The sequence below is a fragment of the Chelonia mydas genome, chromosome 3 (genome assembly GCF_015237465.2).
Source record: "Chelonia mydas isolate rCheMyd1 chromosome 3, rCheMyd1.pri.v2, whole genome shotgun sequence".
In the NCBI taxonomy this organism is placed as follows: domain Eukaryota; kingdom Metazoa; phylum Chordata; order Testudines; family Cheloniidae; genus Chelonia; species Chelonia mydas.
In genome coordinates, this window is record NC_057851.1 from 40715233 (window position 1) to 40732565 (window position 17333).

At 41.4% G+C, this 17333-nt stretch overlaps 1 protein-coding gene across 1 annotated transcript in view; it reads right to left on the reverse strand.

Moving 5' to 3' along the window:
* CSMD1 (CUB and Sushi multiple domains 1) overlaps positions 1-17333 on the reverse strand; it is a 1979019-nt gene that overhangs the window by 384534 nt on the left and 1577152 nt on the right. Inside the window, exon 24 of the mRNA XM_037894193.2 lies at positions 5012-5203. Within this exon, the coding sequence (XP_037750121.1) occupies positions 5012-5203 (192 nt within the window). The remainder of the gene's footprint in view (positions 1-5011; positions 5204-17333) is intronic.

Genomic DNA, 17333 nt, shown 5'->3' on the forward strand with positions numbered 1-17333 from the left:
CCTGCACTCATGACAGGACTAAGTATTATCTAGACCATCCCTGACAAGTCTTTGTCTAACCCGCTCTAAAAATCTCCAATGATGGAGATTCAACAACCTCCCTTGGCAACTTATTCCAGTGATTAACCACCCTGACAGGAATTTTTTCCTAATGTCCAACCTAAACTGCCCTTGCTGCAATTTAACTCCATTACTTCTTGTCCTACTCTCAGGGGAACAATTTTTCTCTCTCCTCGTTGTAACAACCTTTTATGTACGTGACAACCATTATCATGTCCCTCCTCAGTCTTCTCTTCTCCACAATAAACAAACCCAGTTTTTTCAAACGTCCCTCATAGGTCATGTTTTCTAGATCTTTAATAATGTTTGTTACCCTTCTCTGGACTTTCTACAATCTGTCCACATCCTTCCTGAAATGTGGCACCCAGAACTGGACACAGTACTCCATCTGAGGCCTAATCAGTGCGTGGTAGAGACCAAGATTTACTTCTCATGTCTTGCTTACAACACTTCCGCTAATAAATCCCAGAAGGATGTTTGCTTTTTTTGCAACAATGTTATACTGTTAACTAATATTTAGCTTGTGATTCACTATGACCCCCAGACTCCTTTCTGAAGTATTCCTTCCTAGGCAGTCCTTTCTCATTTTCTGTGTGCGTGACTGATTGTTCTTTCCTAAGTGGAGTATTTTGCATTTGTCCTTACTGAATTTCATCCTACTTCAGACCATTTTTCTAGTTTGTCCGGATCATTTTGAATTTTAATCCTGTGCTCCAAAGCATGTGCAACCCCAACCTGCTTAGTATCATCAGCAAACTTTATAAGTGTACTCTCTATGTCAGGGGTGGGCAAACTACGGCCCAAGGCCTGGATCCTGTGGCCCCTAGGGGAGGGGGGGCAGAGAGCTACATTTGCTGGTCTTGCCTGTTGGTACCTCCCCCCACAGCTCCCATTGGCCAGGAACCGTGGCCAATGGGCGCTTCGGGGGAGGTACCCACCGGGAAGAGCAGTGCGTGGAGCCCTCTGCCTCCCCTCCCGTAGGGGCCACAGGGTCGTGGTGCCGGCTGCTTCCTGAAGCGGTGCGGGGCTGGGGCCAGTGCAGGCAGGCAGGAAGCCTGCCCTGGCCCCACTGTGCACCGCTGCCACCCCGGAGCCACTCCAGGTAAGTGGCGCCAGATTGGAGCCTGCACCCCGCACCCCTCTTGCACCCCGCACCCCAACTCCCTGCCCTGAGCCCCCTGCCACACCCTGCACTCCCTCCGGCACCCCAACCCCTTGCCCTGCACCCACTGCTGCAACCCACACCCTCCTGCATCCCAACACCTTGCCCTTTGCCCCCGCCACACCCTGCACCCCTCCTGCACCCCAACCCAGTGCCCTGAGCCCCCTGCTGCACTCTGCACCACTGCCCTGAGCCCCCTCACGCACTATGACCCCCTCCTGCACCCAACCCCTTTCCATGAGCCCCCCTTATACCTTGCACCCTTCCTCTGCCCCAACCCCTTGCCCTGAGTCCCTTCCTCCACACTGCACCCCCTCCCACACTCCGCACTCCCTCCTGTACCCCAACGCCTTGCCCCAGCCATACATTCATGGCCCTGCATGCAATTTCCCCACCCAGATGTGGCCCTTGGGTCAAAAAGTTTGCCCACCCCTGCTCTATGTCATTATCTAAATCACTGATTGAATAGAACCAGACCAGAATTGATCCCTGCAGGACCCCACTCAATAAGCCCTTCCAGCTTGACTGTGAACTACTGATAACTACTCTCTGGGAATGGTTTTCCAATCAGTTATGCACCCACCTTATAGTAGCTCCATCTATCTTGCATTTCTCTAGTTTATGAGAAGGTCATGCGAGACAGTATCAAAAGCCTTACTAAAGTCCAGATATACCACATCTAGCACTTCCCCCTAGCCACAAGGCTTGTTACCCTGCCAAAGAAAGCTATTAGGTTGGTTTGATAAGACTTGTTCCTGACAAATACATGTTGACTCTTACTTATCACCACCTTATGTTCTAGGTGTTTTCAAATTGATTGCTTAATTATTTGCTACATTATCTTTCCAGATTCCGAAGTAAAGCTGACTGGTCTGTAATTCTCTTGATTGCTGTTATTCCCCTCTTTATAGAATGGCACCATTTTTGCCCTATTCCAGCCTCTGGAATCTCTCCCATTTTCCATGACTTTTCGAAGATAATCGCTAATGGCTCAGTTGCAACTGACTCACATAGCAACACACCACAGCGTGGATGCAATGTATTTTCCACATACACTACATGCTGTTGCCAGTGGTGTGTAGTGTAGACATAGCCTGAAGAGTCAAATACCTTCCAAATATATTCTCTTTCAACAAAAAAGATGCAAACAAGGACAAAGGCCCAAATCCTCAAAGGTATTTAGGTGCCTAACTCCCATTGAAATCAATGGGAGTTAGATGCTTAAATACTTTTGAGGGGTTGGGCCTAGGAAACTAAATGAGTTAGTGATCCTGCAGTTCTTGCACAGCAAAGCTTTCTGTCTTTTCAGGGGAAGTACAAAGTTTAAGGATTCAAAGTCAGTCATATAGTCCCAGACAAAAACAAAAACAAACAAACAAAAAAAAAAAAACAAGCATCCCTCTGCTAAAACGAGATTAAGGTTGAGTGCATATATCAAAACATTAAGGATAAAAAAAAGGATATTGAAATTATCCCAAACCAAACATTACAGATCCAGGAAACTCATGGTTTAAAGTAGAACTCAAGAAATCTTATTGTATTGTGGTAAGAAATTCACAGCTGAAGCACCCAAATATGCTTGGCTCTGCCCTGTAGTGACATAATGCAATAACCATGCAATTATGATTAAGGCATTGTAGCATTTGTAGTCCAGATTAGATTGACCTGTTTTTTTTTTAAAGATATATTACATTTTTTTCTTCACTTGTCTCCCCTCATGGCATATCAAAAGGACAGTGTTAACATTGTTTGGGCACCTTAATACTATTTCTTAAGGGCAATCTAACTCTGAATTTCCTGGGTTTATATTGCTTGGTTTTGGGACAACTACAACAGCCTTCCAATGTTTGTGGTTTTCAATGTTTTTAAGTTACTGATATATACTTTCAAGTTATGTTCATCTTAATGTGGTTCTTTTTGTCAGGGAATTTCCTTAGTTTTTTGTAATAATGGGAAAATTCATACACCCCACTAAAGAAGAAACCAATGAAAATGCTATTATATAATATTCCTCCTGATTTAAAAATATGTAGTATCAACTTTATTATTTTTTTAAGGGCAGATTCATCAGCATAGTAAAGCAATGCAAAAAGCAGCCAGAGTATGTCAGCCAGATAAACCATATTTTGAGTAGCTTTGAATTAACAGAGCACCACAAAGCAGCTGAACAATACCGGTGAATGTATCCCTTAAGATGCAATTGGCTGATCGATTTAGAGGGCTATGTTAATGAAACTGGCACTATGTGTAAGAGGGATAGGGATCGCCAAGTCACAGAATACCAGTGTCTGTGATTTAAGGGCTTTCTTTGTGCTTCTAACTTCAGTTCTCTGAGCAGTGCTGACTCATTGTGCATTGGTGTCAAGGAGAGTCCCTCAAGCACTGATGTTCATCCTAGCATGAATCCACAAAATCATGAAAGAGCAGTGACAGCTGGACCAAATAATCTACCAATGAACACTTTCGACACAAGTCCAGTCTACCTTATGGCACTGAGTTACAGGGATTGTTACAGAGACATTAACTGTACAGGATGGGTGGCGATTGGTTGAGTCACTTCCATCACCACAGCCCCACTTCAGAATTATCTGAGGCCTCGTAAAAATGAGATACAATAATTAATAATTTAGCTTAATTACAACCCATACAGCCTATGCACAAGATTCCAGTTAATTTTAACTATTTAGGAAATGTAAATATAAAGTGTTAAGATAATTTGGGACACAGAAAAGATTGATACAGATGCTATTTTTTTAGAGGACCCAGATTTTATTTATTTCAACACACTAACAGATATTCTTATAAATTCCAAGGTGATTCAGTCAGTACATGTAAAGTGATGTGAGTTTGGGGAGAGTACACTGTATTTTTCATATAAAAATCAGACTAATTCCTGCTTTCAGTGCAAAACTATAGAGTTTTGAACAGCACCTCCATATTTCAGAGGGATTTTTTTAATATTAATTCTTGAATTCTAATGATCAAACTTTCCAATTGTATCAATCAACATGCAGACAAAGCATCAGCTCAAAGGAGATATCATATATTGTTGACGGTCATGCTATGTCCATTGGGATGACTGATATTCAAGCAAACAAAATCCATTAAGGTAATTTCAGGTAATTTTAGCAGGATAAGGAACCGTTATGAAGTGTGTACATTTCTAACTTTGTTTCCATTGTTAGGACTAAATTATGCCTCTTAAAGGCAGAAGTGGGCAAAGAATAAGGACAAATTGCTAATTGGAAATTTCTGTTGGGAAGGTTCAGTTACAATTAGCAGCTGAAATTTGGAACAAAATAATGATAATTTGTCTACTAGATCCTGGGGCAACTAGTCCTCCAGCAGACGCAGGAAAAACAAACAAAGACAAGCTGAAGGGTTCTAGTGGAATCTTTAGTAATTTTCATTATGAGAGGTGCATTACCTCAGTGGAGGATGTCTGGAAGCCTTAGGCTTGCATACTTCAGAAGTATGGGGTGGGAGAAGGGAAGAGATAGCGTGGTGAGCAGCTTTTCTTGGCAAACTTTTAGGAAAGGTGTGGCATGTACGTTCCTGCTGAAACTGTCCTGTCCTGAGCCAGTGCTACCCAGCAATCTCCTTCCTGCATGGCAAAATGATGACTGACTCCTACATCAAAGTGCAGAGTCAACCATAACTACGTCCTTATTGCTTACACTACCATTTTATGTAGAATACAGATGTAAAATAAGATATTTTCTCTTCCTTAGCAGAGAAGCCACAATCATCTGTTTATGTTGAGTTTTACATAGTCACAATTAACATTACCTAGGCAGGTAGGCAAAGGTTTGTCCCACACTCTTCGATCTCCACTTAGGCAGGTCATAACACTACTACCATGCATCGTATAGCCAGGATTACAGCTGTATAAAATGACAGTGTCAGTAAAATGTCCTTCATCACGGATCTTGTAGCCATAATTTGGTATTCCCGGATCTTCACACTTGACTAGGTCAAAACCTGCAAACAGACAGAGAGAATTATAAAAACAAATGTCAAAGCAAAACATAATTCCATCTGAAGAAAAGCATAATCCATCTGGAAATGAAACCTTTTCCCTTTATAGCATGGGGACAAAATTCACACAATTGGATTAACTTTATTCATTGTGACCAAAGATAATTTATCTATCTAGTGAATTATCTAGGGAAGGGGAAAACCAAAAAGACAGGAACAAGCCCTTCTTCTACTCTTCCAAACTCTTCATTCCATAGTTCAGAATGTTTAGAGCTACGTTATGAAATTATTATACTCCCCAACTAAGGATTAGTGTCTATTTGAACTGCCCATGAGAAACCCAGAGATCAGATTGTAACTCAGAGTCACAATATGGTCCTTGCTACTCACTTTTTCCATAAGGAAATTAAACCCCATTACCCCTATATCTGGAAGTGTGCTGGGGCTGGCCTCTGCTCTCCCCATCTCCCTACACACTAATAAAGCCAATAGCCCATGCTGGAGAATAAGGGATGGGAGGAAATGTACATGAGTTCTTCTACCCCACCCAAGAGTTTGGTCACTCAGACCTCAGTTTTTGTTTTCATGAATGCGCACACACACACATTTGTCAAGAAACATTCCCTCTTGTGGGATGTGAGTTATTAAGACACAGCAAAAAATAAGCAGTTCCTTTGACCCTCCAGGACAAGCAATTCCACACTGAGTAGAAGGGATTAACAAATCAGAAGAGCACCCCTCTACCCTTCCAAGCATGGTCCTTTCTTTGCTTTGGGTCACTGGAGCATCTGCCCACCTTCAGGTGTCATTGCTGAGGTGTATGGAAGCCCAGTCCCTCCTTCTGTCATTGGCTCCAGCCCCAGGGTCTATACAAAGAAGTGGTCATTTACTCCATGCACAATTTCCTCTCCTCTCAATCCCAGGACTATAATATACCAAACTTGCCAGATTTGGCCACTCCATCATATCATCTCTGCACCTCACACCCTCCACCACCACAGCCCGACACAGTTCTTTTGGCTCTTCCCAAAGCCTTACTAGCATTGCCTCTATGTCATATTCCACTGAGCATCTCTGGTCACGTCACGGATCCCTCCATTGGTCCCACTCTGTATCCTTGGCCTCTGCTCATATTCAGGCAACCGCCCCTCTTCAGGCTGCTTTTGAGAGACTTGTATCAGGTCTTTCGCAGTCCCTGGTCTTTAACTAAGAGAAAGGTAGCCTCTCTTACAGCAAGCACCATTTCTGGGTTGTTGTCACATAACTTTCAGTCACCTGATTTAGGCACAGTCCAGACTTAATGTCAAGAAGGATGCTGATAAATTCAAGAGGGTTCAAAGAAGAGCTATGAAAATGACTAAACGATTAGAAAACCTGCCTCAGAGTCATACACTAAATGGATTGAGTTCCTTGCACCTAACAAAGAGAAGATTAAGGGATAACTTGATTACAGTCTCTAAACGTCTACATTGAGAACAAATATTTAACAATGGTCTCTTCAACCGAGTGGAAAAAGATATAACATGATCAATGATTGGAAGTTGAAGCTAGACAAATTCAAAATGAAAATGAGGCATAATTTTTTAAATGGTGAAAGTAATTAACCATTGGAACAACTCACCAAAGGACATGGTGGATTCTCCATCACTGACAATTTTTAATCAAAATTGGATGTTTTCAAAAAAAGATATTCTCTAGGAATTATTTTGGAGAAATTCTAATGGCTGGTTATACAGGTCAGACTAGATGATCAAAATGGCCTTTGAATCTACAAATCTGAGAGCTGGGCACCTTAATCCCTCAGCAGCCCAGCTCACCCTTTGACAGTGACAAGGAGCCTTGCACCCCCTTATTCTCTTGTACAGATGCATAAAGTGGTTTACGATTGAGACCTCGGTAACTTCCAAGCCAGATTATTCACTCTTCCTCTCCTCTATATTGTTGTTTGACTTACATTACAATTTTCTAAATATAGTATACCTCCCCATTTAACTTAGTCTGCAATTTCATGACCTTTGTGCAACTTCCTACCCTCCATAAATTTCACAAATAAACCATTTTAATTATCAAGAGAATTAGAACTCTGAAGCAAAAGAAGTAGAAAAAAATGTGACTGACCATGAAGATTTGGCTCCATACTGCAATAAGAGCTATGCTTTGTTTTTTATGTAGTGTAGTTTTGACTTTTGATATATTTTAAATGTGTCAAAAAGAAAGGAGCCTGTATGCCTGCATGCATGTCTATTTTCATGTCATGAGGTTTATTATCTGATGCTAACTTTAGAAAGTAGAGTTTATAACTTTTTGAAGACTCCCCACACATAATATCACAGGAGCTGACTTTCCAAAATGCTGGGGGGTGCTCAACCCCCGGCTCTGCCGCAGGTCCCACCCCTATTCCACCCCTTCCTCCAAGGCCCCACACACACCCCACTTCTTCCCACTCCCACTCCACCCCGACCCCGCCGCTTCCCACCCAGTTCCAATCCCTCCCCCAAGCACACCATGTCCTTGCTCCTCCCCGCTCCCTCCCAACATCCTTCCTGTACCCGCGAAACAGTTGATTGCGGCGGGCAGGAGATGTGGGGAGGGAGGAGAAGGGGCTGATCTGTGGGGCTCACAGGCAAGCAGGAAACGCTGGGGGGAGAGGGAGGGCTGATAGGGGACTGCCGGTGGGTGCTCAGCACCCACCATTTTTTCCCCATGGGTGCTCCATCCTCCGAGCACCCACGGAGTTGGCGCCTATACATAATATATTTACTATAATATTTTTCAGCTTGCCTCATAGCAAGTTTACTGTTTCCACAAGCCCCTCAAAGCTCTAGCCCACAGAGATTCTCTTGCCTTTGATCTAAGCATGTAATGCAGTCTCCAAACGACTTGTTGAAAAAAATGTACATGAAATAGAATGATGTTCATAACTATTCAAGATTAATACCTATAAATCCATATACTTATAAATCCTGAAAACATAATACTGTAAAGGTGAACTCCTATGCGAGCTCCAAAATTATAATAGCAAAACCATAATTTCAATGTCTGTATAGCCACTTAGCTTAAATACGGTATTTACAGTCTAGTTTTTATATCAGAATTGATAGCTGCAAAGGCTTTAGTGTGTAAAAAGATTCCCTCTCAGACATAACCTCATAACCTTTCAAACGTAATCTCATCTCTCTCTGTTGGACTCTAAGAATCTCAGCAATGTGCAAGATTCTTCATGTCAAAGAAGTGCTTTGAAATTTACTTGCATATTCAGCTGCCCTTTAAAAACAACTGAAGAGTAGGAGTACTTGTCATTTATGTATGTATTTGTATTCAGTATATCGACTGACACAAACATCCAGGAAGAGCCAAGTGTTTATAGGAGCTTCTCATAACACTCTTGGTAATTGTTTACTTCTCCATAATCTTTAAACATAAACCTGTTTACTTCTCTTAGTGCCATGTGTCATAAATGTGCACTTGGCAGAGCACCCCTTTCAGAAGCTACATGGGTAGCACAAGTGTGCAAATCAAATTGCTTCTCCACTGTACCCCAGGAATTGCAGGGAGTGTAAATTTAGCAGGGTCAGCATTCAGCCCTATGGCCAAGCCCTTCTGGCTGCTCCTTCCCCTCTGAGGGTACATGTACATTGGAACAAGACCTGCAGCACAGCCATGGCTGGCCTGTGGCAGCTGACTCGGGATCACAGGGCTAAAAATTGCTATGTAGCTGTTCAGGCTCAAGACAGAGCCTGGGCTCTGGGACCCTCCCTTCTATCAGGATCCCAGAGCTTGGGATCCAGCACAAGCCCAAATGTCTACACAGCAATTTTACAGCCCCACAGCCCAAGCCCTGTGAGTCTGATTCAGCTGACGCAGGCCAGCCACAGGTGTTTAAGTGATATGCAAGCATTGTCTCAGGGTCCAAAGTGAAACAAACAGAAACAATCCACAGTTAGCTAATGAGGTTAAATAAAAGCATAAGGAAAAGAAAGAAAACCTGTAGGCAACTTCAGTGAGGATATTGGCCTCTCTTACTTCAGAGGACTTGGAAGTATGACAGTACATCCAAGATTCCACTGAATCTCCAGTAGAAGTCTTAGGTCTTTTCCCTCTTCTTAGCCCAGAGGATCTGTGTTCTCCTTTTTTCAAGGGCAGAGATTCTGCTGGATGTCAGACCTCTCTCTGGGAGCTGGAGAGCTCAACCACTTGCTCCCATCTCAGGGTTGTCCCCATCTGAGTGGAGTTCCCTCTTTTTAACTCCTCCAATTCTAGCATGATTTGCAGGTATGGAGTGGCAGCTGGTGCAGGGTTTCTATACCCTCTCATCACACCCTCATTTTCAGTTGGTTTTGAAATGTTGATAAACAACTAATTATGTGCACTTCATCTCACTACCCCTACCCCAATGCTAACTGTGTTGTCCACCACCTCTCAACTCCACGCATGATACCAGTTGCAATTCTCCATTGATCTCTCCCTCCATTATTTTTCATGCTGTTGCTCCACATGGAGTGCTCCTTTGGAGTTAATATGCCAGGCTGCTGACTGTTCCTCTTTGAAATCCCCACTGAAAACCCACTTCAGCCACTTATACGAAGAATTAGAATAAAGACAAGCATTTTATTTAATACAATCAAAGAAAATACTTCACCACCCTGTGCACTAGCCTGTGGAGTACCCATATAATCCCATTGCTGTAACCCCTGTCATAAATATAAAGGGAAGGGTAACCACCTTTCTGTATACAGTGCTATAAAATCCCTCCTGGCCAGAGGCAAAACCCTTTCACCTATAAAGGGTTAAGAAGCTAAGGTAACCCTGCTGGCACCTGAACCAAAATGCCCAATGAGGGGACAAGATTCTTTCAAATCTGAACGGAAGAAAACAAAGATTTTGGTCTGTCTGTGTGATGCTTTTGCCAGGAACAGATCAGGAATGCAGCCTTACAACTCCTGTAAAGTTAGTAAGTAATCTAGCTAGAAAATGCGTTAGATTTTCTTTTGTTTAATGGCTGGTAAAATAAGTTGTGCTGGATGGAATGTATATTCCTGGTTTTGTGTCTTTTGTAACTTAAGGTTTTGCCTAGAGGGATTCTCTATGTTTTGAATCTGATTACCCTGTGAGGTATTTACCATCCAGATTTTACAGGGGTGATTCTTTTACCTTTTCTTTAATGAAAATTCTTCTTTTAAGAACTTGATTGCTTTTTCATTGTTCTTAAGATCCAAGGGTTTGGGTCTGTGTTCACCTGTACCAATTGGTGAGGATATTATTATCAAGCCTTCCCCAGGAAAGGGGGTGGGGGGTTTGGGGGGATATTTTGGGGGAAGACATCTCCATGGCTCTTTCCCTGTTCTTTGTTTAAAATGCATGGTGGTGGCAGCATACGGTTCAAGGACAAGGCAAAGTTTGTACCTTGGGGAAGTTTTTAACCTAAGCTGGTAAAAATAACCTTAGGGGGTCTTTCATGCAAGTCCCCACATCTGTACCCTAGAGTTCAGAGTGGGGAAGGAACCTTGACAACCCCCATGCATCATTACCCTGCCTAGTATTTTGTGCCTCCCACTGTTGTGTCATGTCTGAAATTAGGGAGTGAGCCAAAGCTTTCAATTGATTATAATGAACTTTGTGGCAGTCTATTAGTTTGCAAGCTTTCCAGGACACAGAATGTGTTCATTTATTTGCACTGTAAAGTGCCGAACACACTTGGGCATTCCAACATATTAAATAATAATAATAATTATAATAATAATAATAATAATAATAACAACAATAATAACAATAATAATAATACAATGAAATCTAGATCCCAAACTGTGCTGAGAATATACTCAGCAGATCTGCGTTCACTGGTAGGGGAGATAGCTACTCAAAATTATACTGACTGGAGCAACTGCTCTACCAGCCAAAGACTGGCCTGCTCCTGGAAAGCTGAATATGCTGTCTGAAGATTTCCTCACCTTGAAGAAAGTCTCAACTTATTGTTTGAAGCAGTTTTAAGGCTCCATAAGAGACTCAGAAGAACCAAGGAGTGTTTTGTTTTGTTTGGTGGGGAGGGAGTGGGGTTTGGATGATTTTACATAGAATGTGGGGTCACATCACTAAATAAATGCACTATGTGAGTTGATATGTTTGTACCATCTGAACAAATGTATATTCTTTGAATGTGTGATCTGCGACCCAAATAAGGGTATTCTGAGCATTTACAGGAAATTCACAGGAACAGGTGTCAATCACAGAGTCATATAAATATGATGGCTCCCTTTACTGGCACAGGCACTTAGATACCAAGGTAATAGTCCCCTAGAGAATATCTCTAACAGATTAAATAACTGGTTTTATTTGATCTTCACACAATGCATCTTTAAGCTGTGGAACTCTTTGCCAGAGGATGTTGTGAAGACCAAGACTATAACAGGTTTCAAAAAAGAACTGGATAAATTCATGGAGAATAGGTCTATCAATGACTATGAGCCAGGATGGGCAGGGATGGTGTCCCTAGCCCCTGTTTTCCAGAAGCAGGGAATGGGCGACAGAGGATGGATCACTTGATGATTACCGATTCTGTTCATTCCCTCGGAAGCACATGGCATTGGCCATAGTTGGAAGATAGAACACTGGGCTAGATAGACCTTTGGTCTGACCCATTATAGCCGTTCTTATCTTCTTATCGTTATTTTGGGAGACTGTATATTGATTATTGTGACAAAAGTTGGGTACAAAGAGAAGTTTTGTTCCTTCATATAGGCAACGATACACTGTGTGTTAGGCATATTATGCATAACTGCCTATCGTCTTTGTTAGACACAAAATAGTATCAGCTATCACCCCAACTGGATTATAGACATTTAATATAGTTGATTGTCTACAGGGCTTTATCTGCACAAAATGTGCAGATTTACACATCGTTGCAATTTCATCTTCCACAGAACATGTATTTAGTGCTCAGAAGAAAAGGTGACCATAACTGTATATCTGGATATTAATCTCCTAGGAAATAGGGTGAGAAATCTATTTTAAATTCTCAAAGTGTAAAGTCTTACATGGATGATGAAACATACTATCAAACTAGTATCAAACTAGTATAAAAATCTCTTTTATACCTGTTTCAACATAGCAGTTTTTCTCTGCCAGCTCTTTTATGTTAATGCACCATCATTCAACAACAATGTAACATTTGTTTATGAGTGGCAGTGATCACAAAAACCCTCCTGGCTTCTCAACTTTTCCACCCATGTATTATAATGGATTGGTTTGGAGCAAGTAGAGGGAAAGGAAGTTGCACAGTTAAACTGGGACCTTGTAGTTGTACCTAATCAAATACTTTTGCAGCAGGTTCTAGCTTGACTTGAACCAGTACTTACCCCAGGTTAACAACAGATCTGGCAAAATGTGACCTATTTATAGCACTTCCCCAACTCTTATTCACAATAAAGATCCAATTTTACTTGTAAACTAAATGTGATAAATGCAGATGAGGTCTCCCAAAATCTAAAATATTTCTACCATTTTACTTGAAGTGTCTTTCACAAAGAGTAGCAAAAATCTTTTCCCCCAGTAAAGCTATTCATGTTGCACCGATCAGCTGTACCAGGACAAGGTACATAAGTGTCCTATTCACGTCCTATTGCTCTATATAATGTGTAATGAACTGTATTTTTATATCTTCAAATGACAAGATATCTTTGAGGGTTCTAAGCAAAAAAATCACAGTTCAGGTAAAGGGATGGTAAAATAAATATATATGAACATCAATAAGGACATAAGATTTTTTAGCCTATGTATGTATCAAAAATCATCAAATGCCTCACAGAAATACATTGCTTATTTTAAATCTTATTTCTGAAACTCTATGGGGGCATTTACAACAAAAAGGTAAGATTTTTCTGTCCATTTATTTTAAAGTGAAATCAGATCACATTTTTACTTGGGGTGAAGTCTTATATAGACTGATTGCAGAGAACATAATAATTCACGCATTTCAGGCAACAGATTTCAATTTCCCATTTCAGATACACAATACTCACCAATACATGAGACCTAAAATTATAAATACTATCGAAGACATTAAAAACTTCAGTATTAGCATTACCCAGGTATTCCTATTGTAAGCACGAGAAGCTAGCACCTTGGAAAATGAATATGGAATTTTTAATGTCCTAAAGTTCTAGTTAACAATTATTAATTCAGAGAGTGAGAGTCCAAAGCTACTCTCTCCTTTTTGAGATACTGGAGATACTGTGTGCACGTGTTCATGCCTGGAAAAAACCCTCTTTATCATGTAGTACACAATTAGACTGCCATTCTGAAGCCTAGTTTCTGAAGCCCAACCATCAGACCAATTACCATATTTTACACTAGACTTTCCACGGGCTTCAAATTACCATTTTGCATTCACTCCAGATAAATATAGGTTCATACTAACAGAGCATATTTAGGGCCCAGATTTTACCACCCTTATTCACAGTAAGTAGGACCTCTGTTCTTTGGAGGCCCATTACTATCAATGGGATTGTTTATGCAGGAAGATACTACTAAACATAAATAAGGCTATGATTTAGTCATGGAGATGGCGGAAGTCATGGAATCCCTGACTTCCAGTCACCTCTGTGACTTCAGCCTGTGGTGGTCAGGAACTGCAAGGTCCCCCTTCTGCCAGCGGGGGCAGGGAGCTGCGGGGTACCCCCACTGCTTCTGGCAGCCCCCGGAGCTCCAAGCCACCATGGGCGATGGGGAACCCCCGAGCTCCCGCAGGCAGCGGAGCCCCCCGGAACTGTTGGTGGTGCCGCGGACATGGAGGAACTTGCAAGCTCCTGGATGCCACAAGCCCCTGAAGCTGTGGGTGGTGGGGTACCGCGAAGCTCCTGGTTTACATGGGAATCGGAAACACCCCCAGCTCCCAGCCTCCAAAGGCAGCAGGGGACCCCCGGAGCTGCAGGCGGCAGGGGTACCCCACAGCCCCCAGCTGCTGCAGGCAGCTCCTAGTCCCTGCACAGCTGCCCCACTTCAGGCACTGTGGGGACCTGCAGATCCCCATTTTGTCAGGGATATTTTTAGTAAAAGTCACGGACTTCTGAGAATTTTTCTTTTTTGCCCGTGATGTGTTCATGTCTTTTACTAAAAATATCCCTGACAAAATCTTAGCCTTAAACATGAGTGGAGGTGACAGAATCTGTATCTATGTATTTTCAGATGATTCTTATCTCCAGCTCCTCTTCCTATCCAAGTTTTTTTTTCTCTCTCAAGCATATGTAGGACTTCTCCTCCAACCCCTTTTCCAGACCACATATCTGATCCCAAGCCCCCAAGGAATGACCTTCTGTTGCAGTCACATTGTTACTTTGTATAATTATTACTGTGCTCTGATGAGACTATGGTTACAAAGCAGATATTTTCATTTTTCAGTCATGAAATATGACCACAACAGCATCTTATGATCACAGTAAATGTAGATACCTCTGGCTTATATTAAACTGCAACAAACAGAAACTTCTGCCTACAGCCAGTATACAAATGCTTTCTAGGCACATGAATATGACTATGACAAAGTTGAATTAAAACTTCCTGATTTGCATAAATGAAACCAAAACCTAGAGACTTGCAGCTTGACAAATGTCTGTTCATCACCTGCCCATTTCACTTATTCACAGTGCTCTGCTCCGGGTAATATCTTACCTAAGTTACCAGGATGGCATGAGCAACATTGTTATATTTAGAAAACGGAAATTATTGGCATATATGTAATGTTTAAAGTACACTTATTCTTCAACTGCAAGCTTCATTGTCATGGATACTGTGGTGTTCATTTTGAGTCCACCAAAGGAAACCCTCAAGGGGATTTATGTAGGACATAGACCTGAGCACATAACTGCTTTTTTTCAGTTTGGGGCCCAAATTAAAAAAAAAAAAAGCGGAAAGCCAATTCCTATTTTAACACCATAACTCATATTGGGGGTGAGGGTTGGGTATGAGAGTGCTGTCAAAACAAACAAACAAACAAACAAAACGAAAAGAATGAGGTTGATAATGAGGTTTTGGGGAGTGTCAAGGTTCCTCCCCCACTCTGAACTCTAGGGTACAGATGTGGGGACCTGCATGAAAAACCTCCTAAACTTATCTTTACCAGCTTAGGTCAAAACTTCCCCAAGGTACAAAATATTCCACCCTTTGTCCTTGGATTGGCCGCTACCACCACCAAACAAATACTGGTTACTGGGGAAGAGCTGTTTGGACACGTCTTTCCCCCCAAAATACTTCCCAAAACCTTGCACCCCACTTCCTGGACAAGGTTTGGTAAAAAGCCTCACCAATTTGCCAAGGTGACTACAGACCCAGACCCTTGGATCTTAAGAACAATGAACAATCCTCCCAACACTTGCACCCCCCCTTTCCTGGGAAATGTTGGATAAAAAGCCTCACCAATTTGCATAGGTGACTACAGACCCAAACCCTTGGATCTGAGAACAATGAAAAAAGCATTCCGTTTTCTTACAAGAAGACTTTTAATAAAAATAGAAGTAAATAGAAATAAAGAAATCCCCCCTGTAAAATCAGGATGGTAGATACCTTACAGGGTAATTAGATTCAAAACATAGAGAACCCCTCTAGGCAAAACCTTAAGTTACAAAAAAGATACACAGACAGAAATAGTTATTCTATTCAGCACAATTCTTTTCTCAGCCATTTAAAGAAATCATAATCTAACACGTACCTAGCTAGATTACTTACCTACTTAAGTTCTAAGACTCCATTCCTGGTCTATCCCCAGCAAAGACAGAATATAGACAGACTGAGACCCTTTGTTTCTCTCCCTCCTCCCAGCTTTTGAAAGTATCTTGTCTCCTCATTGGTCATTTTGGTCAGGTCCCAGCGAGGTTACCTTTAGCTTCTTAACCCTTTACAGGTGAGAGGAGCTTTCCCCTGGCCAGGAGAGATTTCAAAGGGGTTTACCCTTCCCTTTATATTTATGACAGGGAGGATGGGTAAAAGTAAAAAGGTTTGACCCTCTTATATTATGCACTAGAGCAGGACCAACATATACTCTAGCAGACCCCAACATATCTCATACAAATCCATAATAATTTTGATATAGATAATTACAATAATAGGGCTGGGCCTTGGTCAAGAACAAGTTGCTCTTTTGCTTTTGGTTTGTTTTTCTATTTGTAAATAACACTAATCTTCTAACTTAGGTATAGTACACCCCCATCTTCAGACATGTATATGGCAAAATGTTTCGGAATGGGATCTACTCATTAAAAAAAGGGTAAACATATAAAAATCCTAATTCAATAAGCAAAGTATGTACACACCCACACCCACACCCACAAGGCTTTAAAGTTAACAAATATGACATAACTTGATAGCATAGAGAAGATCAGAAACATTGTCAGGGTTGAAGGCTGAGCACTATCTAAACTGGTATTGATTTAAATTCACAAACATAACCTATTTTTTTTCTATAGCACCATTTTTGTCCTTCCAACGAGTAAGTAGAAGTATGAAATGATACCTGTGCTCATGTTCTGTGACTGTCACAGCTTTCAAAATACACATAAATGCCTACAAATACTCATTCAGTAGTAGCTGCATTTTAAGCAGCCATAGCATAATCTATTTAATTAGATCAATGAGACTTCACAATGATAGACAGTGCATGGTATTCTCGCCATGTCTGGAAATAATTTACGTGGTATTGAAATCTACAGCTAATATGAAAAAAAATATTTCTACATTATGTGCAGGAAAAGGGACCAGCTGTGAAATCTTTACTTGAATTGACTGACAGAAAAGTTCAGATAAAGAAATATGTATGAATTACTGTCAGAACAAATTGCCCGCTGTGTATGCTCTCAGAAAAAGCTAGCTCATAAATGTTTAATTGATTCAGTGAAATGTTAAGGACTTGCTTTGAGTCACAGCACCACATTTAGAAAGGATAGTAGAAATGCTGCTTTTGAAACTCCCTCACTTCTTCCCAAAAATCCATACAAGGCCCTAGATTTTTTTTTTTTTTGTACATGTGTGATGAATCACAGTTTACCTTTGGACAAGGAAAGAAAAAGAGCACAAACTTTCTCAAATGCATTGCTATGCGTTTAGGAAAATAGATGAGCTTAGACAACAGAAAGTGGCACCACCACTA